The 19,127-nt window shown below is 38.0% G+C and overlaps 2 protein-coding genes and 1 long non-coding RNA gene across 4 annotated transcripts in view; 2 read left to right on the top strand and 1 right to left on the bottom strand.

Annotated features, from left to right (window-relative positions):
- Window positions 1-8,208, top strand: part of pdzph1 (PDZ and pleckstrin homology domains 1) — a 23,684-nt gene extending 15,476 nt beyond the window's left edge. Inside the window, exons 7-9 of the mRNA XM_030149106.1 lie at window positions 3,809-3,919; window positions 5,599-5,778; window positions 8,112-8,208. Of these exons, the coding sequence (XP_030004966.1) occupies window positions 3,809-3,919; window positions 5,599-5,778; window positions 8,112-8,116 (296 nt within the window). The 3' untranslated portion in view covers window positions 8,117-8,208. The remainder of the gene's footprint in view (window positions 1-3,808; window positions 3,920-5,598; window positions 5,779-8,111) is intronic.
- The window catches only part of macir (macrophage immunometabolism regulator), a 26,102-nt gene continuing 14,832 nt past the window's right edge, over window positions 7,858-19,127 (bottom strand). For both annotated transcript variants that reach the window (XM_030149108.1, XM_030149109.1), the window contains exon 4: window positions 7,858-7,869. The gene's annotated coding sequence lies outside the window, so the exon portion shown is untranslated. The remainder of the gene's footprint in view (window positions 7,870-19,127) is intronic.
- LOC115429553 (uncharacterized) lies at window positions 12,509-13,167 on the top strand. Its single transcript, XR_003936804.1, has 2 exons — window positions 12,509-12,567; window positions 12,859-13,167. It is a non-coding gene; the product is annotated as an uncharacterized LOC115429553 (long non-coding RNA).

Here is a 19,127-nt window from a genome sequence, read left to right as displayed (position 1 = left end):
GGACCTGTATGAAGACCTGGACCTGTACCTGTAGACCTGGACCTGTATGAAGACCTGGACCTGTAGACCTGGACCTGTATGAAGACCTGGACCTGTATGTAGACCTGGACCTGTATGAAGACCTGGACCTGTATGTAGACCTGGACCTGTATGAAGACCTGTACCTGTACCTGTAGACCTGTACCTGTAGACCTGGGCTGACGCTGGTCCTGGTGCCAGGTGCTCAGTTGTGTTCAGGTGGAACCTGCACAGACGCAGGTTGTTTTGGACGGTGAACAGAATGAACCTTTGACCCTAAACCCATGTGATCATATATGTGTCTGACCTGCAGCTCGTTCAGTGACTGACATCAGATGAATCAGGACATTTAGAAGGAAATCATCTGTTACATCTGACGACTGTTGCTTCTAAATAGTGTTTATGAGATGTACACCACATTTGTTTGATAGGAAAACAAAATATTAGTCGATTAATGTTTTTTGTTTTTTTTTTAAGCACAGTGTATTTATTTATTTATCTATTTATTTATTTATTTATTTATTTATTTCTAATCTGTTTTTCACCTGGTTGGTCCCATTGAGATGGAGGATCTAAGGGAGACCTGGTCAAGACGTCAGCGAAGCAGTCACATAATTACAGCTGTATGATTAGGGCTGCGTATTGGCAACAATCTGGTTATAGAATACAAATCACAATAATAGGATCAGGATTTTTCTATTTGATTTTTTATTTATGTATTGTTTTTTTTTTTTCTTCCATATGTTTTGTATTATGTGTATGTGTGTGTGTGTGTGTGTGTGTGCGTGTGTGTGCGTGCGTGCGTGCGTGTGCATGCGTGTGTGTGTGTGTGAAATAAACTAAACTAAACTAAATGATATAATATATCATGATACTGTTAAAAAGTCCATTTTAATTGTTTTTTTTTTTTTAAGATCTTTTTTAAAGATTTTTTAGATTTTTTTAGTATCACTTATTCATTTTACATTCATTTATTTATGTATATTTGTAAGATTTTATATATATATATATATATATATATATATATATATATATATATATATATATATATATATATATATATATATATGTATATTTAAGATTTTTTAAAATTTTTATTATCATTTATTCATTTTATATTCATTTATTCATATGTATTTTTAAGATTTTTATATATTTTTAAGATGTTTTCCTTGAAGAATTGAATTCCAGTAGAAATCTGCACAAATCCTAAACACATTTGTATTTGATCCCAACAGGATCTAATGTTCTATCAGCAAATGTTCAAACTGTGTTCAAACTGAAATTCTGTTTTCCAGACATTCCAGTTTCAGATTCTGTTCAAATATTCAGATTCTATTAGTTCACAACTAACATCAGAACAGGATTTGAGTTCAATCCCAACAAAGGAACCAACATTATTGAATAAAAGAGTGTGAAATAAGAATAAATAACATATAAACAAAAAAGAAAAACGAAAAACAGAAATGAACCTCCACAATATCTACATTTGAATAAATACCTAAAAATATCCATACAGTACTTTTTAATATCGATACAGTATTGTGAAATGAAATTTTGCGATATATTGCAGAACTGATATTTTCTAACAGCCCTGTTTATAATAATAAAACCATTTGCAAACACAGAATTATGAGAGACTCCACTGATAAAACTATATGTAAAATATGTATAGTTTGTTTAGTTTTGGCATCATCTTAACTCCATATATAAGTTGGATTACGATAACATTATTATATCAGCTTTGATTATATTGTTTAGTTTGTTTTTTCACACAATATCTTTTCCTCTCATAAAAGTACGTCTTCTAAATATGTGTTATATCTGTGACTTTAACGTTCCACCTTTGAACTGGACTGACTCTCACATACCAGTGTTTACTATTTTTATTTCCTGTCAGAATAAGATCTGAACCCCAGTAGATGTGACCATGTTTATATGGACGCTCCACCTTTGTTCATGAGTGCAGATGATGCTCCAGTGGTGGTTTGTGTGTGTGTGTGGTTCAGGTGTGTTCACGGCTGTTGTGTGTGTGTGTGTGTGTGGTTCAGGTGTGTTCACGGCTGTTGTGTGTGTGTGTGTGTGTGTGTGTGTGTGTGTGTGTGTGTGGTTCAGGTGTGTTCACGGCTGTTGTGTGTGTGTGTGTGTGTGTGTGTGTGTGTGTTCAGGTGTGTTCACGGCTGTTGTGTGTGTGTGTGTGTGTGGTTCAGGTGTGTTCATGGCTGTTGTGTGTGTGTGTGGTTCAGGTGTGTTCACGGCTGTGTGGTGTGTGGTGTGTGTGTGGTTCAGGTGTGTTCATGGCTGTGTGTGTGTGTGTGTGTGTGGTTCAGGTGTGTTCATGGCTGTTGTGTGTGTGTGTGTGTGGTTCAGGTGTGTTCATGGCTGTTGTGTGTGTGTGTGTGTGGTTCAGGTGTGTTCATGGCTGTTGTGTGTGTGTGGTTCAGGTGTGTTCATGGCTGTTGTGTGTATTTGTGTGGTTCAGGTGTGTTCACGGCTGTTTGTGTGTGTGTGTGTGGTTCAGGTGTGTTCATGGCTGTTGTGTGTGTGTGTGTGTGGTTCAGGTGTGTTCACGGCTGTTGTGTGTGTTTGTGGTTCAGGTGTGTTCATGGCTGTTGTGTGTGTTTGTGTGGTTCAGGTGTGTTCATGGCTGTTGTGTGTGTTTGTGTGTGTGTGTGGTTCAGGTGTGTTCACGGCTGTTGTGTGTGTGTGTGTGGTTCAGGTGTGTTCATGGCTGTTGTGTGTGTTTTGTGGTGTGTGTGGTTCAGGTGTGTTCACGGCTGTTGTGTGTGTTTGTGTGGTTCAGGTGTGTTCATGGCTGTTGTGTGTGTGTGGTTCAGGTGTGTTCATGGCTGTTGTGTGTGTTTGTGTGGTTCAGGTGTGTTCACGGCTGTTGTGTGTGTGTGTGTGGTTCAGGTGTGTTCATGGCTGTTGTGTGTGTGTGTGGTTCAGGTGTGTTCACGGCTGTTGTGTGTGTGTGTGGTTCAGGTGTGTTCATGGCTGTTGTGTGTGTTTGTGTGGTTCAGGTGTGTTCACGGCTGTTGTGTGTGTGTGTGGTTCAGGTGTGTTCATGGCTGTTGTGTGTGTGTGTGGTTCAGGTGTGTTCATGGCTGTTGTGTGTTTGTGTGGTTCAGGTGTGTTCATGGCTGTTGTGTGTGTGTGTGTGGTTCAGGTGTTTCATGGCTGTTGTGTGTTTGTGTGGTTCAGGTGTGTTCATGGCTGTTGTGTGTTTTGTGTGGTTCAGGTGTGTTCATGGCTGTTGTGTGTGTGGTTCAGGTGTTTCATGGCTGTTGTGTGTGTGTGGTTCAGGTGTGTTCATGGCTGTTGTGTGTTTGTGTGGTTCAGGTGTGTTCATGGCTGTTGTGTGTTTGTGTGTGGTTCAGGTGTGTTCATGGCTGTTGTGTGTGTTTGTGTGTGGTTCAGGTGTGTTCATGGCTGTTGTGTGTTTGTGTGGTTCAGGTGTGTTCATGGCTGTTGTGTGTTTGTGTGGTTCAGGTGTGTTCATGGCGGTGTGTGGTTTGTGTGGTTCAGGTGTTCATGGCTGTTGTGTGTGTGTGTGTGTGTGGTTCAGGTGTGTTCATGGCTGTTGTGTTTGTGTGGTTCAGGTGTTTCATGGTTGTTGTGTGTGTGTGTGTGTGGTTCAGGTGTGTTCATGGCTGTTGTGTGTTTGTGGTGGTTCAGGTGTGTTCATGGCTGTTGTGTGTGTGTGGTTCAGGTGTGTTCATGGCTGTTGTGTGTTTGTGTGGTTCAGGTGTGTTCATGGCTGTTGTGTGTGTTTGTGTGGTTCATTCAGATGGCGCTGCAGAGGAGGCGGGGCTTATGGTGGGTGACTACGTCCTGGCCGTTAACGGAACTGACGTCACCAGCATTCCACACTCTGAGGCAGCAGATCTGGCACGACAGGGTGAGTGTTCACACCCCTGAGACATGAAGGAAAGAATGAAGGAACAGATGAATGAATGAACCAATGAATACATGAAGGAAAGAATGAATGAATGAACCAATGAATACATGAAGGAAAGAATGAATGAATGAACAAATGAATGAACAAATGAATGGATGAATGAATGAATGAACAAATGAATTAATGAACAAAGGCATGCACAAATTAATTAATTAATTAAAAAATGAATGAATGAACAAATGAATGAATGAATGAACAAATAAATATTTATTTATATATATTTATATATGTTACATATATTTATGTTTAAATCAAAATTTATTTTAAAAAAGTGCTTAGATAAATAGCAGACTTTTCTTTCTTCTCTTTATATTTCTATTTCTTACCTTACCTTACCTTACCATACCATACCTTACCTTACCTTACCTTACCTTACCTTACCTTACCTTACCATACCTTACCTTACCATACCTTACCTTACCTTACCTTACCATACCATACCATACCATACCATACCTTACCATACCTTACCTTACCTTACCTTACCTTACCTTACCTTACCTTACCTTACCATACCTTACCTTACCTTACCTTACCATACCATACCATACCATACCTTACCATACCATACCATACCATACCTTACCTTACCATACCATACCATACCTTACCTTACCTTACCATACCATACCTTACCTTACCTTACCTTACCTTACCTTACCTTACCATACCTTACCTTACCTTACCTTACCATACCATACCTTACCATACCATACCATACCATACCTTACCTTACCTTACCTTACCTTACCTTACCTTACCTTACCTTACCTTACCTTACCATACCTTACCTTACCTTACCATACCATACCTTACCTTACCTTACCTTACCATACCATACCTTACCTTACCATACCATACCTTACCTTACCTTACCATACCATACCATACCATACCTTACCTTACCTTACCTTACCTTACCTTACCTTACCTTACCTTACCTTACCTTACCATACCTTACCTTACCTTACCTTACCATACCATACCATACCATACCATACCATACCATACCATACCTTACCTTACCTTACCTTACCTTACCTTACCTTACCTTACCATACCATACCATACCTTACCTTACCTTACCTTACCATACCATACCATACCTTACCTTACCTTACCTTACCTTACCATACCATACCATACCATACCATACCATACCATACCATACCATACCTTACCTTACCTTACCTTACCTTACCTTACCTTACCTTACCATACCTTACCTTACCTTACCTTACCTTACCTTACCTTACCTTACCTTACCGGCACCCTTAGTGCCACGCCCCCCCATTTGAAAATCTGCAGAATTCGTTGCTGCTTGGAGCAGAACTCAAACCCAGGTTTTCCATCCTGAAACCTACTGAGTTCAATCCCAGTTGTCCTGGAGGTCGACCTATTTGTGATCTGGTTTCTGGTTTCACCACTGCTTACCTTACCTTAACTTTTCATACCTTATCTCATCTCATCTTATCTTCTGTCTGCATGTATCCAGGCAGTACAGAACATGGTCCAGTTAAACCCAGGTGTTCGGGTTTGTGCTGATTCGCTCTGATGCAGACTGAGTATTCCGCTGTCTGTTAAACTGGGGGGTTGTGTATATGTCTTTGCTGTTGTAGGTCCAGATATCCTCACGTTGACCATCGGATCCGACATCGCCCGAGGCCCTAACACCCCCCGTCCAGGGTGTCGGGGTTACCTGCACAAACGCACCCAGTCTGGACTCATCAAAGGCTGGAGGAAGAGGTGGTTCGTCCTCACACACGACTGCTGTCTGTCCTACTACAGACACCAAGCGGGTGAGTCTGGGGTCTGTCCTACTACAGACACAAAGGGGTGAGTCTGGGGTCTGTCCTACTACAGACTACTACAGACACAAGCGGGTGAGTCTGGGGTCTGTCCTACTGCAGACACAAAGGGGTGAGTCTGGGGTCTGTCCTACTACAGACACAAAGGGGTGAGTCTGGGTCTGTCCTACTACAGACACAAGCGGGTGAGTCTGGGGTCTGTCCTACTACAGACACAAGCGGGTGAGTCTGGGGTCTGTCCTACTGCAGACACAAAGGGGTGAGTCTGGGGTCTGTCCTACTACAGACACAAAGGGGTGAGTCTGGGGTCTGTCTACTGCAGACACAAAGGGGTGAGTCTGGGGTCTGTCCTACAGCAGACACAAAGGGGTGAGTCTAGGGTCTGTCCTACTACAGACACAAAGGGGTGAGTCTGGGGTCTGTCCTACTGCAGACACAAAGGGTGAGTCTGGGGTCTGTCCTACTACAGACACAAAGGGGTGAGTCTGGGGTCTGTCCTACTACAGACACAAGCGGGTGAGTCTGGGGTCTGTCCTACTACAGACACAAAGGGGTGAGTCTGGGGTCTGTCCTACTGCAGACACAAAGGGTGAGTCTGGGGTCTGTGCTACTACAGACACAAGCGGGTGAGTCTGGGGTCTGTCCTACTACAGACACAAAGGGGTGAGTCTGGGGTCTGTCCTACTACAGACACAAAGGGGTGAGTCTGGGGTCTGTCCTACTACAGACACAAAGGGGTGAGTCTGGGGTCTGTCCTACTGCAGACACAAAGGGGTGAGTCTGGGGTCTGTCCTACTGCAGACACAAAGGGTGAGTCTGGGGTCTGTCCTACTACAGACACAAAGGGGTGAGTCTGGGGTCTGTCCTACTGCAGACACAAAGGGGTGAGTCTGGGGTCTGTCCTACTACAGACACAAAGGGGTGAGTCTGGGGTCTGTCCTACTACAGACACAAAGGGGTGAGTCTGGGGTCTGTCCTACTACAGACACAACGGTGAGTCTGGGGTCTGTCCTACTACAGACACAAAGGGGTGAGTCTGGGGTCTATCCTACTACAGACAGGTACCTACAGACAAAGGGGTGAATCTGGGGTCTGTCCTACTGCAGACACAAAGGGGTGAGTCTGGGGTCTGTCCTACAGCAGACACAAAGGGGTGAGTCTGGGGTCTGTCCTACTACAGACACAAAGGGGTGAGTCTGGGGTCTGTCCTACTACAGACACAAAGGGGTGAGTCTGGGGTCTGTCCTACTACAGACACAAAGGGGTGAGTCTGGGGTCTGTCGTACTACAGACACAAAGGGGTGAGTCTGGGGTCTGTCCTACTACAGACACAAGCGGGTGAGTCTGCGTTAGAAGCGTTAAAATAATGATACACATAAAAGAAAAGAAAGGAAAAAAAAGTCAGATTCGAAAAGGAGTGAGAAGAAGCAGAGCTTATATCAGCTCTGACCCCTTTGTCTAAACCAACAATATGTACATATGTACATACATACATATACACCCATATATGTACACATCTATCTGTCCATCCATACACGTATACATATATATATACACATAGATACATATGCATACATGATACATGCATACATATACACATCCACATATATCATATACACATACACCTACATATATATCCATACACATATATGCATATACACACATATACATACCCATGCACATACACTTACATATACATGTACAAATTCATATGTACACTGTTCCATACATACACATATACATTCCCATAGGCTTCTGTGCCTCTGATCCCTGTGCCATATCAATAGGTAAAGGAAAATAGTCAGAAATGAGAATTATCAACTATAACTGCTAAACCAAATATTTGTGCACATGTTCTTAAACTGGTTCATGTTTGGACTTTGCTTGAGTTCCTCTCTTAGACTGTTCCATAGCTGAACAGCAGAAATAAATAAACAAAAGCTGTTTAAGGCTGTTTTGAACTTATGTCCCCTCTTAATTCATAACCTCCCTCCTGATTTCTAAAATTTTTTGGGATATTTTCAGGTAATTGTCTGTTTTTTGCCTTGTACATGATGAGTGCTGTTTGGTCACATACGATGTCTGTGAGTTTCAGTGGTTTGGATTGTCTAAAAAGTGGATTTGTCTGTTCCAGTCCTGAGCCTCGTGAACAGTCCTTATTGCTCTTTTCTGCAGGACTGTAAGTGACGTAATGACGTTTTAGAAGGATTTCCCCAAATGTTTTGTGTGGTTGTTTATTGTGGACCCCTGTTCCATGTCCTCCAGGCCCCAGTCCACACAGGTACTGGACCAGAACCATGTTTTTCCTGTGGTGTGTGTTACAGGATGAAGGGAAAAGGCGTCCTCTGTCAACAGTCAAACTGGAAGGTGCAGAGGTGGGACCAGACATGTCTCTGGGAAAACCTTTTGTGATGAAGTGCCGCCCCCTGTCGGCCACTCGAGTGTACTTCTTATGTGCTACTTCCAACCAGGAGATGAAAAGGTACAAAAAACACAGGAAACTAGAAGCACTCGGAGAGCGCAGACCTCCGCCAAGGCTGATCAGTGGCCCCCCCCGTGGGCCCCCCCACCCCCGACCACCACCAAAATTTAATAATTTCTTCCTTATCCCATTTCCAACAAACCCTGAAAATTTCATCCAAATCTGTCCATAACTTTTTGAGTTATGTTGCACACTAACGGACAGACAAACAAACAAACAAACTCTGTCAAAAACAGAACCTCCTTGGCGGAGGTAACTATCAGCTGTCGCTTTTACATTGGACAGTAGGGCTGTGCATCAGCAAGAGTCTGGAGATACGATCCAAATCCCAATAGTAGGATCACCATACCATATATACCATCTAGAAACTGGGTTTCCTGGTGTGTCCACACAAACACACACACGTTTCTTTTAAAACTCTTCTTTTTTTTTTAATTTTTTAATTTATTTTTTCATTGGCACAAAGTAAATTTACATAACAATCTGCAACTGTATTTCACTTAGTCTTTGTTTTGTTGTTCCTTGTAGTTTTAATAATAATAATGGATTGGATTTATATCGTGCTTTTCTAGACACCCAAAGCGCTTTACATTATTGACCCATTCTTCATTCGCTCTCACATTCACACTCTGGTGGTGGAAAACTACATCTGTATCCACAGCTGTCCTGGGACAGACTGACAGTTTTAGATAGTTTTTGATTTTTAAGTTAATAAAATGACTATTTTTTTGTTTTATTCTGTGCTAGTTATAGTTTGAATTTCAGTTTCTTTGAATATAATACCTTTTACATGCACGAGAAAATTAATGATAACAATAATACATTAAAGAACATATTATGCATGACTGATGTATGTTGTTTTTTGTTTGTTTGTTTTTTCGTAGGTGGCTGGGGGCCTTGGAGAAAGCTATCCATCCCATCACACAGGTGAGGTTTACATGGTCTGTCACATGGTCTGTCACATGGTCTGTCACATGGTCTAATAGTGTTGTTGTCACGCTCATATTTATCAGTGAAGTGGATTAAACCAAATGTGCGCGGCGGCCCTCAGCCACCGCTGGCTTACAGGTTATATTTAGCTCCAGGCCGTTAACACTAATCTCCTCAATTAACTCTAATGTTTCAGAATCACGTGTGGGTGGATGTGACCAGACACAACTCTAATCTACCCCCGCTGGCTGTGAAAAACCCAGAGTGTCTGGGGCTGCTTCATAAGGTCGATAAAATGAAGGACATGTGGATCCAGCACTACTGCATCCTGAAGGACAGCTGCCTGTACCTGTACAGCGGAATACGAGCCACGCACGCACACGGTACGCAAAAATACAGCAGTGACACAACTGGAACACCAGCAGAATGTGGACAAAGACCACTGGTTGGATTAGTGTGAAAATGATGTCAGTTATACACTAGAGCACAGGGGTCAAACATGCGGCCCCAGGGCCAAATCCGGGCCTCCAAAGGGTCCAGTCCGGCCCTGTGGGATGAATTTGTGAAATGCAAAAATTATATATTAAATAAATATTACAAGTTATTAAATACATATTACAAGTAATTAACCCTTTCATGCATGAATCATAAGAACCTTATCGTTTATTGTTTATTGTTCATTCGCATGTATACAAGACAATAAAAACACGATAATAATAACAGTAAAAGACATGCCGGGGAAGCCAGAAACCAAAGTGGTTTATTGTGGGCCTCCCCAAAGACTTGAAATAAAAAAAATACTTACAGTGTCTAATATGATATACAATCATAAATAAACAAAATTAATTAAAAGAAAGAAATAAGTCAAAAACAAAACAAAACAAAAAAACCTTAATCAAGATTTTTTTTCCTGAATGCTTTTATTCCTCTTTAGGCATGATAAAAAAAAACAAAACAATGCGATTGACATTTTTTTATGAACCTATTTTTCACAGTTGCAAAAGTGTCCACTCAGCTGGACACTGTATTTAATTTTAGAAGCAAAGAAACATGTATTTACTGATATAAAGTGTGAATACACTGAAATAAAAGTATTTTTAATGCAGCTAATTTGATGTTTTCTCACATTTTAACATACTACGATACTAGTTATTACTCACTTCATGGAGATAAAATGCAAAAAGAAAAAAAAAGTTTACAAAAATCTGTAAATTACAGTCTAATAACAATTAGCAACTGATTTACTCTCAAACATGTCACTGCAGATCAGGTTTATCAAGAACAGCAAAGTTACAGGAATGATATGAATGTCAGTGTATTATTATGGGATGGTGCATAAGTGTCCACTGTGTCAGCTGATCTGGAACTAAAACAACAAAAGCCATGAATAAACAAGAGAACAGCTGGAGAAGAACTGTCCACTGGAGTGACCACTGGAGTGACCACTGGAGTGACCACTGGAATGACCACTGTGCATGAAAGGGTTAAAGGGCAATGTCTGCGGCTGAGAAAAAACCTGCAGTTCCCCAAATGTCCACTGGAGGCTCTAAACACAACCTCATTCCAAACCAGGTCTGTCAAAACCATTTCAGTTCAGTTCCACGTTCAGCCCAGTTTGACCTCATGTGGGTCAGACCAGTCCAATTATAGTCTATAAATAACAGCAACTCCAAATTCATTTTATACTTTTAGTGCAAAAAAAAAAAAAAAAAAACAATTTACAAAAATACTTACATTTACAAACTATCCAAACAAAAAAGACGTGGATAACCTGAAAAAAAAAAAAAAAAAAAAAATCTTAATAAAAGTAAGTGCAATTTTAACAATATTATGCCTCGACATGCACATTACAGATCAGATAAACAAAGGCACAAAACATTTATTAACAAGCAGAATATTGTTAAAATTGCACTGAATTTTCTTGAGAAGTTTCAGGTTATTCACATCTGATGAGCAAAGTGAGCAACAAATTAAAAAAAAAAAAAAAACTCACATGAAGCAAAATGGAACAGAAATATCACCAAAATGAACAAACTATCCAACAAAATGAACAAAATAATCAATAATTCAACTGGTGTCAGTTTCTAATAAATGTTAGTGCAGCCCCTTGTCATGGGGTCAGAGGTCAAAGTAAACAGTTAACCTTTTACACATTTAGTTCAGTTTGTGTGTGTGTTTCATATATTTTGCATATTTTCTTGTTGAATCAGACTTTTGCCCACTGCTGTATATATATATATATATATTTTTACTGGTCTTGTCCAGGTGGCATCTATCTCCATGGTTACATGGTCAGAGAACAGCCCTACGGATCCAAGAAGTCCACCATCGAGCTCAGACCTCCATCAGACGAGTTCAAGACCTTCTACTTCTGCGCAGAAAACCCAAATGAGAATAAGAGGTCAGACTGGCAGTGTTTAACCCTAACCCCCTAACCCCCTAACCCTAACCCTGTCCCTGTCCCTAACCCTAACCCCCTAACCCTGATGAGAATAAGAGGTCAGACTGGCAGTGTTTTAGAAGACTATAGTGACCAGTGACGGCTGGTCAACAGAAGGAACTAGGGCATCGCCCACCTGTCTCACATGAAGACGAAAATGATAGGAATCAACTAAAATAATTTTACGAAAACATGAATATTTAAGTAAACGAGCTATAAATGATACAGCCCCCGAGTACTGAGTAGAATCTGCATTTAAGTGGAGTTTAATGAACGGTCAAGTGACGAGATTCCTGTTTGGGGCTGTCCCTTTGAGAAGATTCTAACCCTAACCCTAACCCCTCAGCTGGGATAGCCCCCCCCCCCCCCCCAAGTGTTTCAGTCGATGCTTTCTAATGGTGGTGCCTGTGCGTTGGCGTACCCTAGTGGTGATCTGCGGTTATAGTGCGTCTGAAAACTGACTTGAACACTCCGTTTATTCCTTTCAGCAGCTCCACTGTCAGTAACAGGAGAACGCTGCCGTGTTCAGGTTTCCTCTGGTTGTTTTTTACAGATGGATCGTCGCTCTAAAGGCATCCATTCAGAAGTGGTTACCTTTGCATCAGGCGCTGCAGGACTACATGAGCCGACCGTCAGAAGAAACCAGGATGTGAACTGCACACACCATGAACCGACGAACCTGAACCCGAACCCCAAAAAGATTAAAAAAAAAAAAAAGACTAAAAAAAAAAAAGACATTTTCCAGATCCTTTCAATATCAGTTTTTTTTTATCAGGTTGTTTAATGTCATATTCCATTTCCCAGTTTGCGTTTTGTCTACTGACTGTCAACTCTTTTTTTTTTTTTCTCTCGTAATTTTTTACAAGACATTCTTTTCTGGACCAACAACTACTGACACAGATGGACTTATATTTTATTTATTTTATTAGTTTTATTTTTTATTTTTTATTTATTTCATTTAATTTTTTACGTATTATTTTATTTTTGTTAATTATTTTATTTTATTTTATTTATATTTTAATTTTAATTTTAATTGAATTGAATTGAATTGAATTTTTATTTTTTATTTAATTTTAATTTTTTTATTTTATTTAATTTTAATTTATTTTATTTATTTTTTATGTGTTATTTAATTTTTATTTATTTATCTTATTTTTATGTTTTATTTTATTTTATTTTATTTATTTATTTTATTTTGTTTTATTTTATTTGACCACAGACTCCTGAACATCCCATTGTCCTGTTTACTCATTGTACTGACGACTTCACCTAAAACTCATAGAAAATACAGAGGCACATTAAAAACACCAGTTTGTTATTATTGTAAATAATTATTGTGTGTTTGTTTGACAAGTTGATTAAATCCTGAGCATGTTGTAATGTGTGATAATGAAATATAAAGATTTCTGTACTTTTCTATCAACTCTTTGACTCTTTTTCTGCTTTGATGTACTTTTTTCATAAATAAAAGTAATGCTTTTGATACTGCTTTCAACAGTTAGTGAATAAATATTTCAGTCACTGCGTCGTTCTCTGTCTGATTCTTACAAAACTAATTCTGATTTTTTTTTTTACTTAGTCTTTATTTACTTTTTTTTGTACATACATTTATTTATTTATTCATTCATTTATCTATTTCAAAATATAAATAAATATTGTCAATTGTTGTGAAATTCTAGAAAAAGTACAAACTTCAAAGTTAAACATTTTAAACATTCAGATCTGAAGTGTGAATTAAAAGTCAATAGTGTCATCAGGGATCATTATTAGTAGGAGTGTGTGAACTCATCTTTAAAAAAAACTATTATTAATATTAAGTAGAAGTGAAAGTGTTCAATGTGGTATTAAAAGGAAAAAATTATAAAAAAAAATAAAATAAAAATAAAAGAACAACTAAAACTGGAGGACTGGTTGAAGCTGAGATTGATTTAATATCAGACTTCTCAAATATAAAAACTGAATCTGAAGGAAAATAATATGAAAGTCCCAGTTTGATGTACACTGATTCAGACTGACTGGTTTTGAGTGTTTTAAAGGTTTATATGTAATATTTCTACCGTCAAATAATTAAAAAAGATTATTATTTTAGTGTTTAGAATAAAGGGATCTGAAGTTCTAACAAAAACACCAACGTATTGAACTAGAGATGAACTGAATGTATTCATACCAGTGGATTTATGTGACCACTAGAGGGAGTAGTGAGTCACTGCCATGGTGACGACGTCTCCCACGGTGACGAAAACTCACAAAGCATCAAACAGATTTTGTGACCCCGCCCCTGAAGGGGGGGCAAGGTGGATTATTTTTGGTTCACTTTGTTTGTTTGTTTCTTTTTTTCTTTGTTTACACTCTAACAGGAAAACTATTCGTTGAATTCATACCAGATTGGGTTTACAGATTGCTAGTAACCCAGAATACATGTGATTACATTTTGGGAAAAGTAGGTCAAAGTAAAAAAAAATTGAGGAATTTTTAAAATCTTTTTTTCCTGCATTTACTTATAATGGGTGAAATTTCAAACGTCTGTATCAGCAAAACTATTGGTTGAATTCATACCAGATTTGGTATACAGATAACCAGGGATTTAGAATAGACGTGATTAAATTTTGGCCAAAGGAGGTCAAAGTTCAGATTTTTTATGACTTTGAATATGAAGCGCCCCCCGGTGGTCAAACATAAGGCTATAGTACGTGTTCCAAAACATGAAATTCTGGTCCTATTTTTTAATACCTTTAAAAACAGTCCTACATGGTTCTGAAGGCATCAATAAATCATTTCTGAGGTTTTTAAACCATTTTAAACCCATTTTTTGAGGGTGTCATCAGCGCCCCCTGGTGGTCAAATTTCTTATTTGCTGGAAAAGGCCTTTTTGTATAATTCTGATTATAATAATAATAATAATGTAATAATAATAATGTACATTATTTTTCCGTTCATTCCAGACATGTGATGTGCGTCACTTCCCTCTGACACAAACCCAACGGTTCCGTCTTTAATTCCATGTCGTCGTCTTCCACATGTTTGATGGGTCAAGGTCAAGGTCAAGGTCAAGGTTCCTTTATTTGTACCCGTGGGTAGATTTGTTTTGCAGTCTAGGAGATCGCTTTGGTATAACAACAGTACATACGTTGAACATGTAAGACAGGTACTTGATCGTGCTTACAGACAGGACTAAAAGACAAACAGTGCTCAGTGTTCCACCGTTCATCAGTACAGCAGCATGGAGAAGGAAAAGAATAAAAGAAATAAATAACATCAAATAAATAAAAACCAGATGCAATAAAACACAAAAAAAACCAGAAAAGATAAAAACAATCTGGGATAAAAAACCAGGATGAGAACATAACATTTAAAAATTTAAAAATTTGAAGTCACAATAATAATAAATAGAGCAAAGAAATGGAATAAATAACTAAAATAAGTAAACACAGTGCAATGTCACTGTTTCTTCTTGAGCTCAGTGACGGCGACAGGAACAAAACTGTTTTTATAAACGCTGTGTCCTGAACCTGGGACTAAGAACCTGCGTCCAGAGGAAAGGAGCTGAACTTCACCTGGTAAAGGATGGAGTCATTATTCAGAACTGATGGAACCATCCTCTGCACCTGTTTAGTGGACAGGGAGGAGGGACATGACTGGGACTGACCAATCAGGCGACTGGACCATCTGACTGTTTGATTCAGTGAGTTTCTCTGAAACTGAGGTCTGAGCGAACCACGGCATCAGACAAAAAGACTAAACAGACTCAATAAAGGAACGATAAAACAAGGTTAAAATGGTTGGGTCCATGTGGAAGTGTTCCAGTTTCCTTAGGCCGTGGCGGCGCTGATGGTCCTGTTTACACACACATTTACACACACAGTTTTCACTAAAACTGTTTTTCATCAGTAGAAGCTTTAATCCAGTAACAGTCATTGGTTCCATCCGGTGGACATTTAGTGAACAGCTGAAACAGCACACACAGCAGTGACGCTTCACACACCCTTGGACTTTCAGAGTGTTGTCGTCTTTTTGGCTTCATGGGTGTGTATTTGGTCTGTACGGTCGTCGACGGCAACAGAGGCTGCGTCATTGTGTCTGGCTCTGGCCACAGGTGATGCTTTTTCTACATTAGCGGCTGATGTTTAACCCGCACAGACCCAGGGCTACTGTTGTGGCAGTTCACAAATGAAATATTATCCATATCTAACCTTTCTTAAATGATTTATCATTGTTTATTATATTATCCCCTGTATTTTGCTTTTTATCAGTATAAATCAGGTATTTTCCTGTTTTTAGCTGTATTTAATTTACTGATCATGAAAACATTCATAAAAAGCTCAAGTTAAAGTTGAGGGTTATTAGATCAGAAATAGAGAAAAGTCAAGAAAAAGTGAGTTCTTTAGTTAAATCTGTCATTAACTGAACATAACCCCAGTGTGTCCATCCACTGGCATTCATCCAACTCCATGGGTTTGACTGGAGAATCAATGTTGGAGAAGATGACAGTGTTTCCATGGTAACTACAGAGCCTCTGAACGTCCAAATATGGTCATATCTGATGACCATGAAAAGATGAAGAACTGTATTTTACACCAATTATTGACATGTATTAATAGGATTAGTGGATCAGCAGGTGTTAAACAGTTTAGATCAGTCGATGGTTTGGGTCTTTATGGGTTAATGAGAGTTAAAGAAATAAAATACGGTGGCCCTTGAGGGTCAAAACACTACATTCCACAAATCTTGACCAATCACAAATCAGATCAGTCCCACCTCTTCCATGTTCTGAAATGTAGATACATGTTGTGTTTTGCGTAAAACGTTATTGTATTTTGTTTTGTAAAATGCTTTTTGTTTGTGTTTTATAATTTTTTTTTAAATGTTTTTTGTGAAATATTGTGTTTCATAATAAATAGTTTGAAGTGGTATTATGAACTGTTACTGTGTTCTGCATAAATGGGGGTTTCATGTTCTGGTTTTTAGTGCATTTGTTTTAGACGTTATCATCCACTAGACAAGTGTAAACATTATTTTACACACATTCTTCACACACAGCAACGTGTGTTGACAGGATTTGTGTAGTTTAACTGATTTCCTGTAGATGAAATGTGTGTTTTCATATGATTTAATGCACTACGGTGGCCTTTGAGGGTCATAACATGTTTCACAAAAGGTAATAAATGAACAAAAATCAAGATTTTAGCAAACACAACACTATTTGTCCAATCTCAACTGTTAAATATATTTCACAGAACAGTTTTTTTTTTTTTTACAAAACACAACAATGAAACACCCTTCTGTGGTTTAATATTATCATGTTTTCATCATTCGCACTATTCCCACTACAGTCACTACAACTGCAGCAAAATGAATAATAATAAAAAAAAAAGTCCATGACAAACTTTTGTGGATTTATTATATTTCAATAAAAAGAAAATAGGTTAAGCACAATAAATGAAAGGTATGGCTTCAACAGGCTGAATATTACAACGGAAAAGTTATTTACAAATAAAAATGACTTCTGTTTTTGTCCAGTTCCATCACTCTTAAAATGAACAGTCGACTAAAGAATAAATAAAATAAATGTATTGTTGATAAAACAACATTTACCTGCACAGACGCTAAAATAAGTGGATCATTCACTAAAGTACTGAATATCATTAAACCTCACGTTTTACAGAGAAAATGCTCTTATTACGCAGTGTTCCATTAAACACAGCAGGGAAATAAACCGTACAATGTGTCAAATGATTTGTGTTTATTGGACAAATGCACAAACAGATCCAAACCTGCAGAAATATTCCTTTTTCAGCAGATTTAGAACCTCAACTTCACATATTTGCTCATTTTCAGAAAGCTCTGTATGCAAAAAAAGAAAGAAAAAGATATTTGACTTTTTTCCAGTTAATTATCTGCAAAAACTCTGACATCTGTGTGTGATCACATTACAGTGTGTGCATTTGTAAAATAGTTTTACGTGTCATTAAATGTCCCTATGTGTGTGTGTGTGTGTGTGTGTGTGTGTGTGTGTGTGTGTGGTTTATGAACATCCCAAATTTACACACAAATCATTTTACACATTTGTAACTTTTATTTCCCATTTGCAGATGATGCAACACACATCGAAACTATTTTCTGTCTGAACGTTTTAAAACCAACATTAACACTTTCAAAGTATTAGTGTATTTTAATTAAAAAAAAAAAAAAGCAGCAGATTATCTATGTTCTGAAATGTTTCCATGACTTTTTATAACAGACCCTGTGTAACATTTGTAACTGGTGAACAAGAACACAAGAACAATGAGACCAAAGTACTCTGATTACTCTGATTGTCTCCATTTTTAGAAACAAAACAATATTATTTATATATCGGAATAATAATGTCAAAGATGTCAGAATCACAGACATTCAACACAAAGATGTTAAAGCTAGAGTTCAATTCAATTCAACTAAGCCTCTGTAGCACAGGTGTCAAACATGTGGTCTGGGGCCCAAATCCGGCCCACCAAAGGGTCCAGTCCGGCCCTGGGATGAATTTGTGAAATGCAAAAATTACACTGAAGAAATTAACAGTCCTTTTAGTTCAGGTTCCACATTCAGACCAGTTCAACCTCCAGTGGGCAGGATTCAATAAAATACTACATTACATTTATGTATTTGATAGACGCTTTTTTCCAAAGTGACTTACAGGGGAAAACCAAAATATAAAAAATAATAATAATAACTAATAAAATAAAATACAAGAATAGATTAAAGACATAAAGCAGCTGTACAATTAAAAACATTGTCGTACAGAAGAATAAAAAGCTAAATTATCATAATTTACATAATAATTACTATCTTAATAACAGAGAAATAATGATAACTGCAGATGTTTCTCTTTGTAAATGTAAATATTTTCATGTATTTACACTAAAACAAAGCATAATTTTTGCAAAAAAAAAAAAAAAAAAAGTGAATAACCTGAACAAATATGAACAACCTGAAATGTCTTAAGAGAAATAAGAACATTTTTATCAATATTCTGTCTGTTATTAAATGTTTTGTGTGTTTGTAGATCCACTGTGATCTGTCAGTTCTAATGTACATGTGGAAATGACAAACTGAGGCAGAATAATGTTAAAATTACACTGATTTGTTCAGTTTGTTCATGTTATTCACATCTTTTGAAAGGATAGTTTGTAGATGTAAACCTGTTCATAATGTAAATTTACTTTTTTCACTCTAAAACATAGAGAAAAGTTTGGAGTTGACATTATTTCTATATTATTCTATTATTATTTGACTGGTTCGGCCCACTGCAGATCTAATTTAGCTGAATTATTTAGCAGAACTAAAATGAATTTGACAATGTAAATTATTAAAATAATATTTAAATGTAAATAATTTCATAATTTAATGTTATTTTTTGCACTAAAACAAAGACAAAAAATTGAAGTTGTCATTATTCATAGACATAATGTAATATTTTTTCCCCATCAAACCCAGTAGTAAATCTGCAGTCAT

The sequence above is a fragment of the Sphaeramia orbicularis genome, chromosome 12 (genome assembly GCF_902148855.1).
Source record: "Sphaeramia orbicularis chromosome 12, fSphaOr1.1, whole genome shotgun sequence".
Taxonomy (NCBI): Eukaryota; Metazoa; Chordata; class Actinopteri; order Kurtiformes; family Apogonidae; genus Sphaeramia; species Sphaeramia orbicularis.
This window is presented reverse-complemented; position numbering and strand designations above follow the sequence as displayed.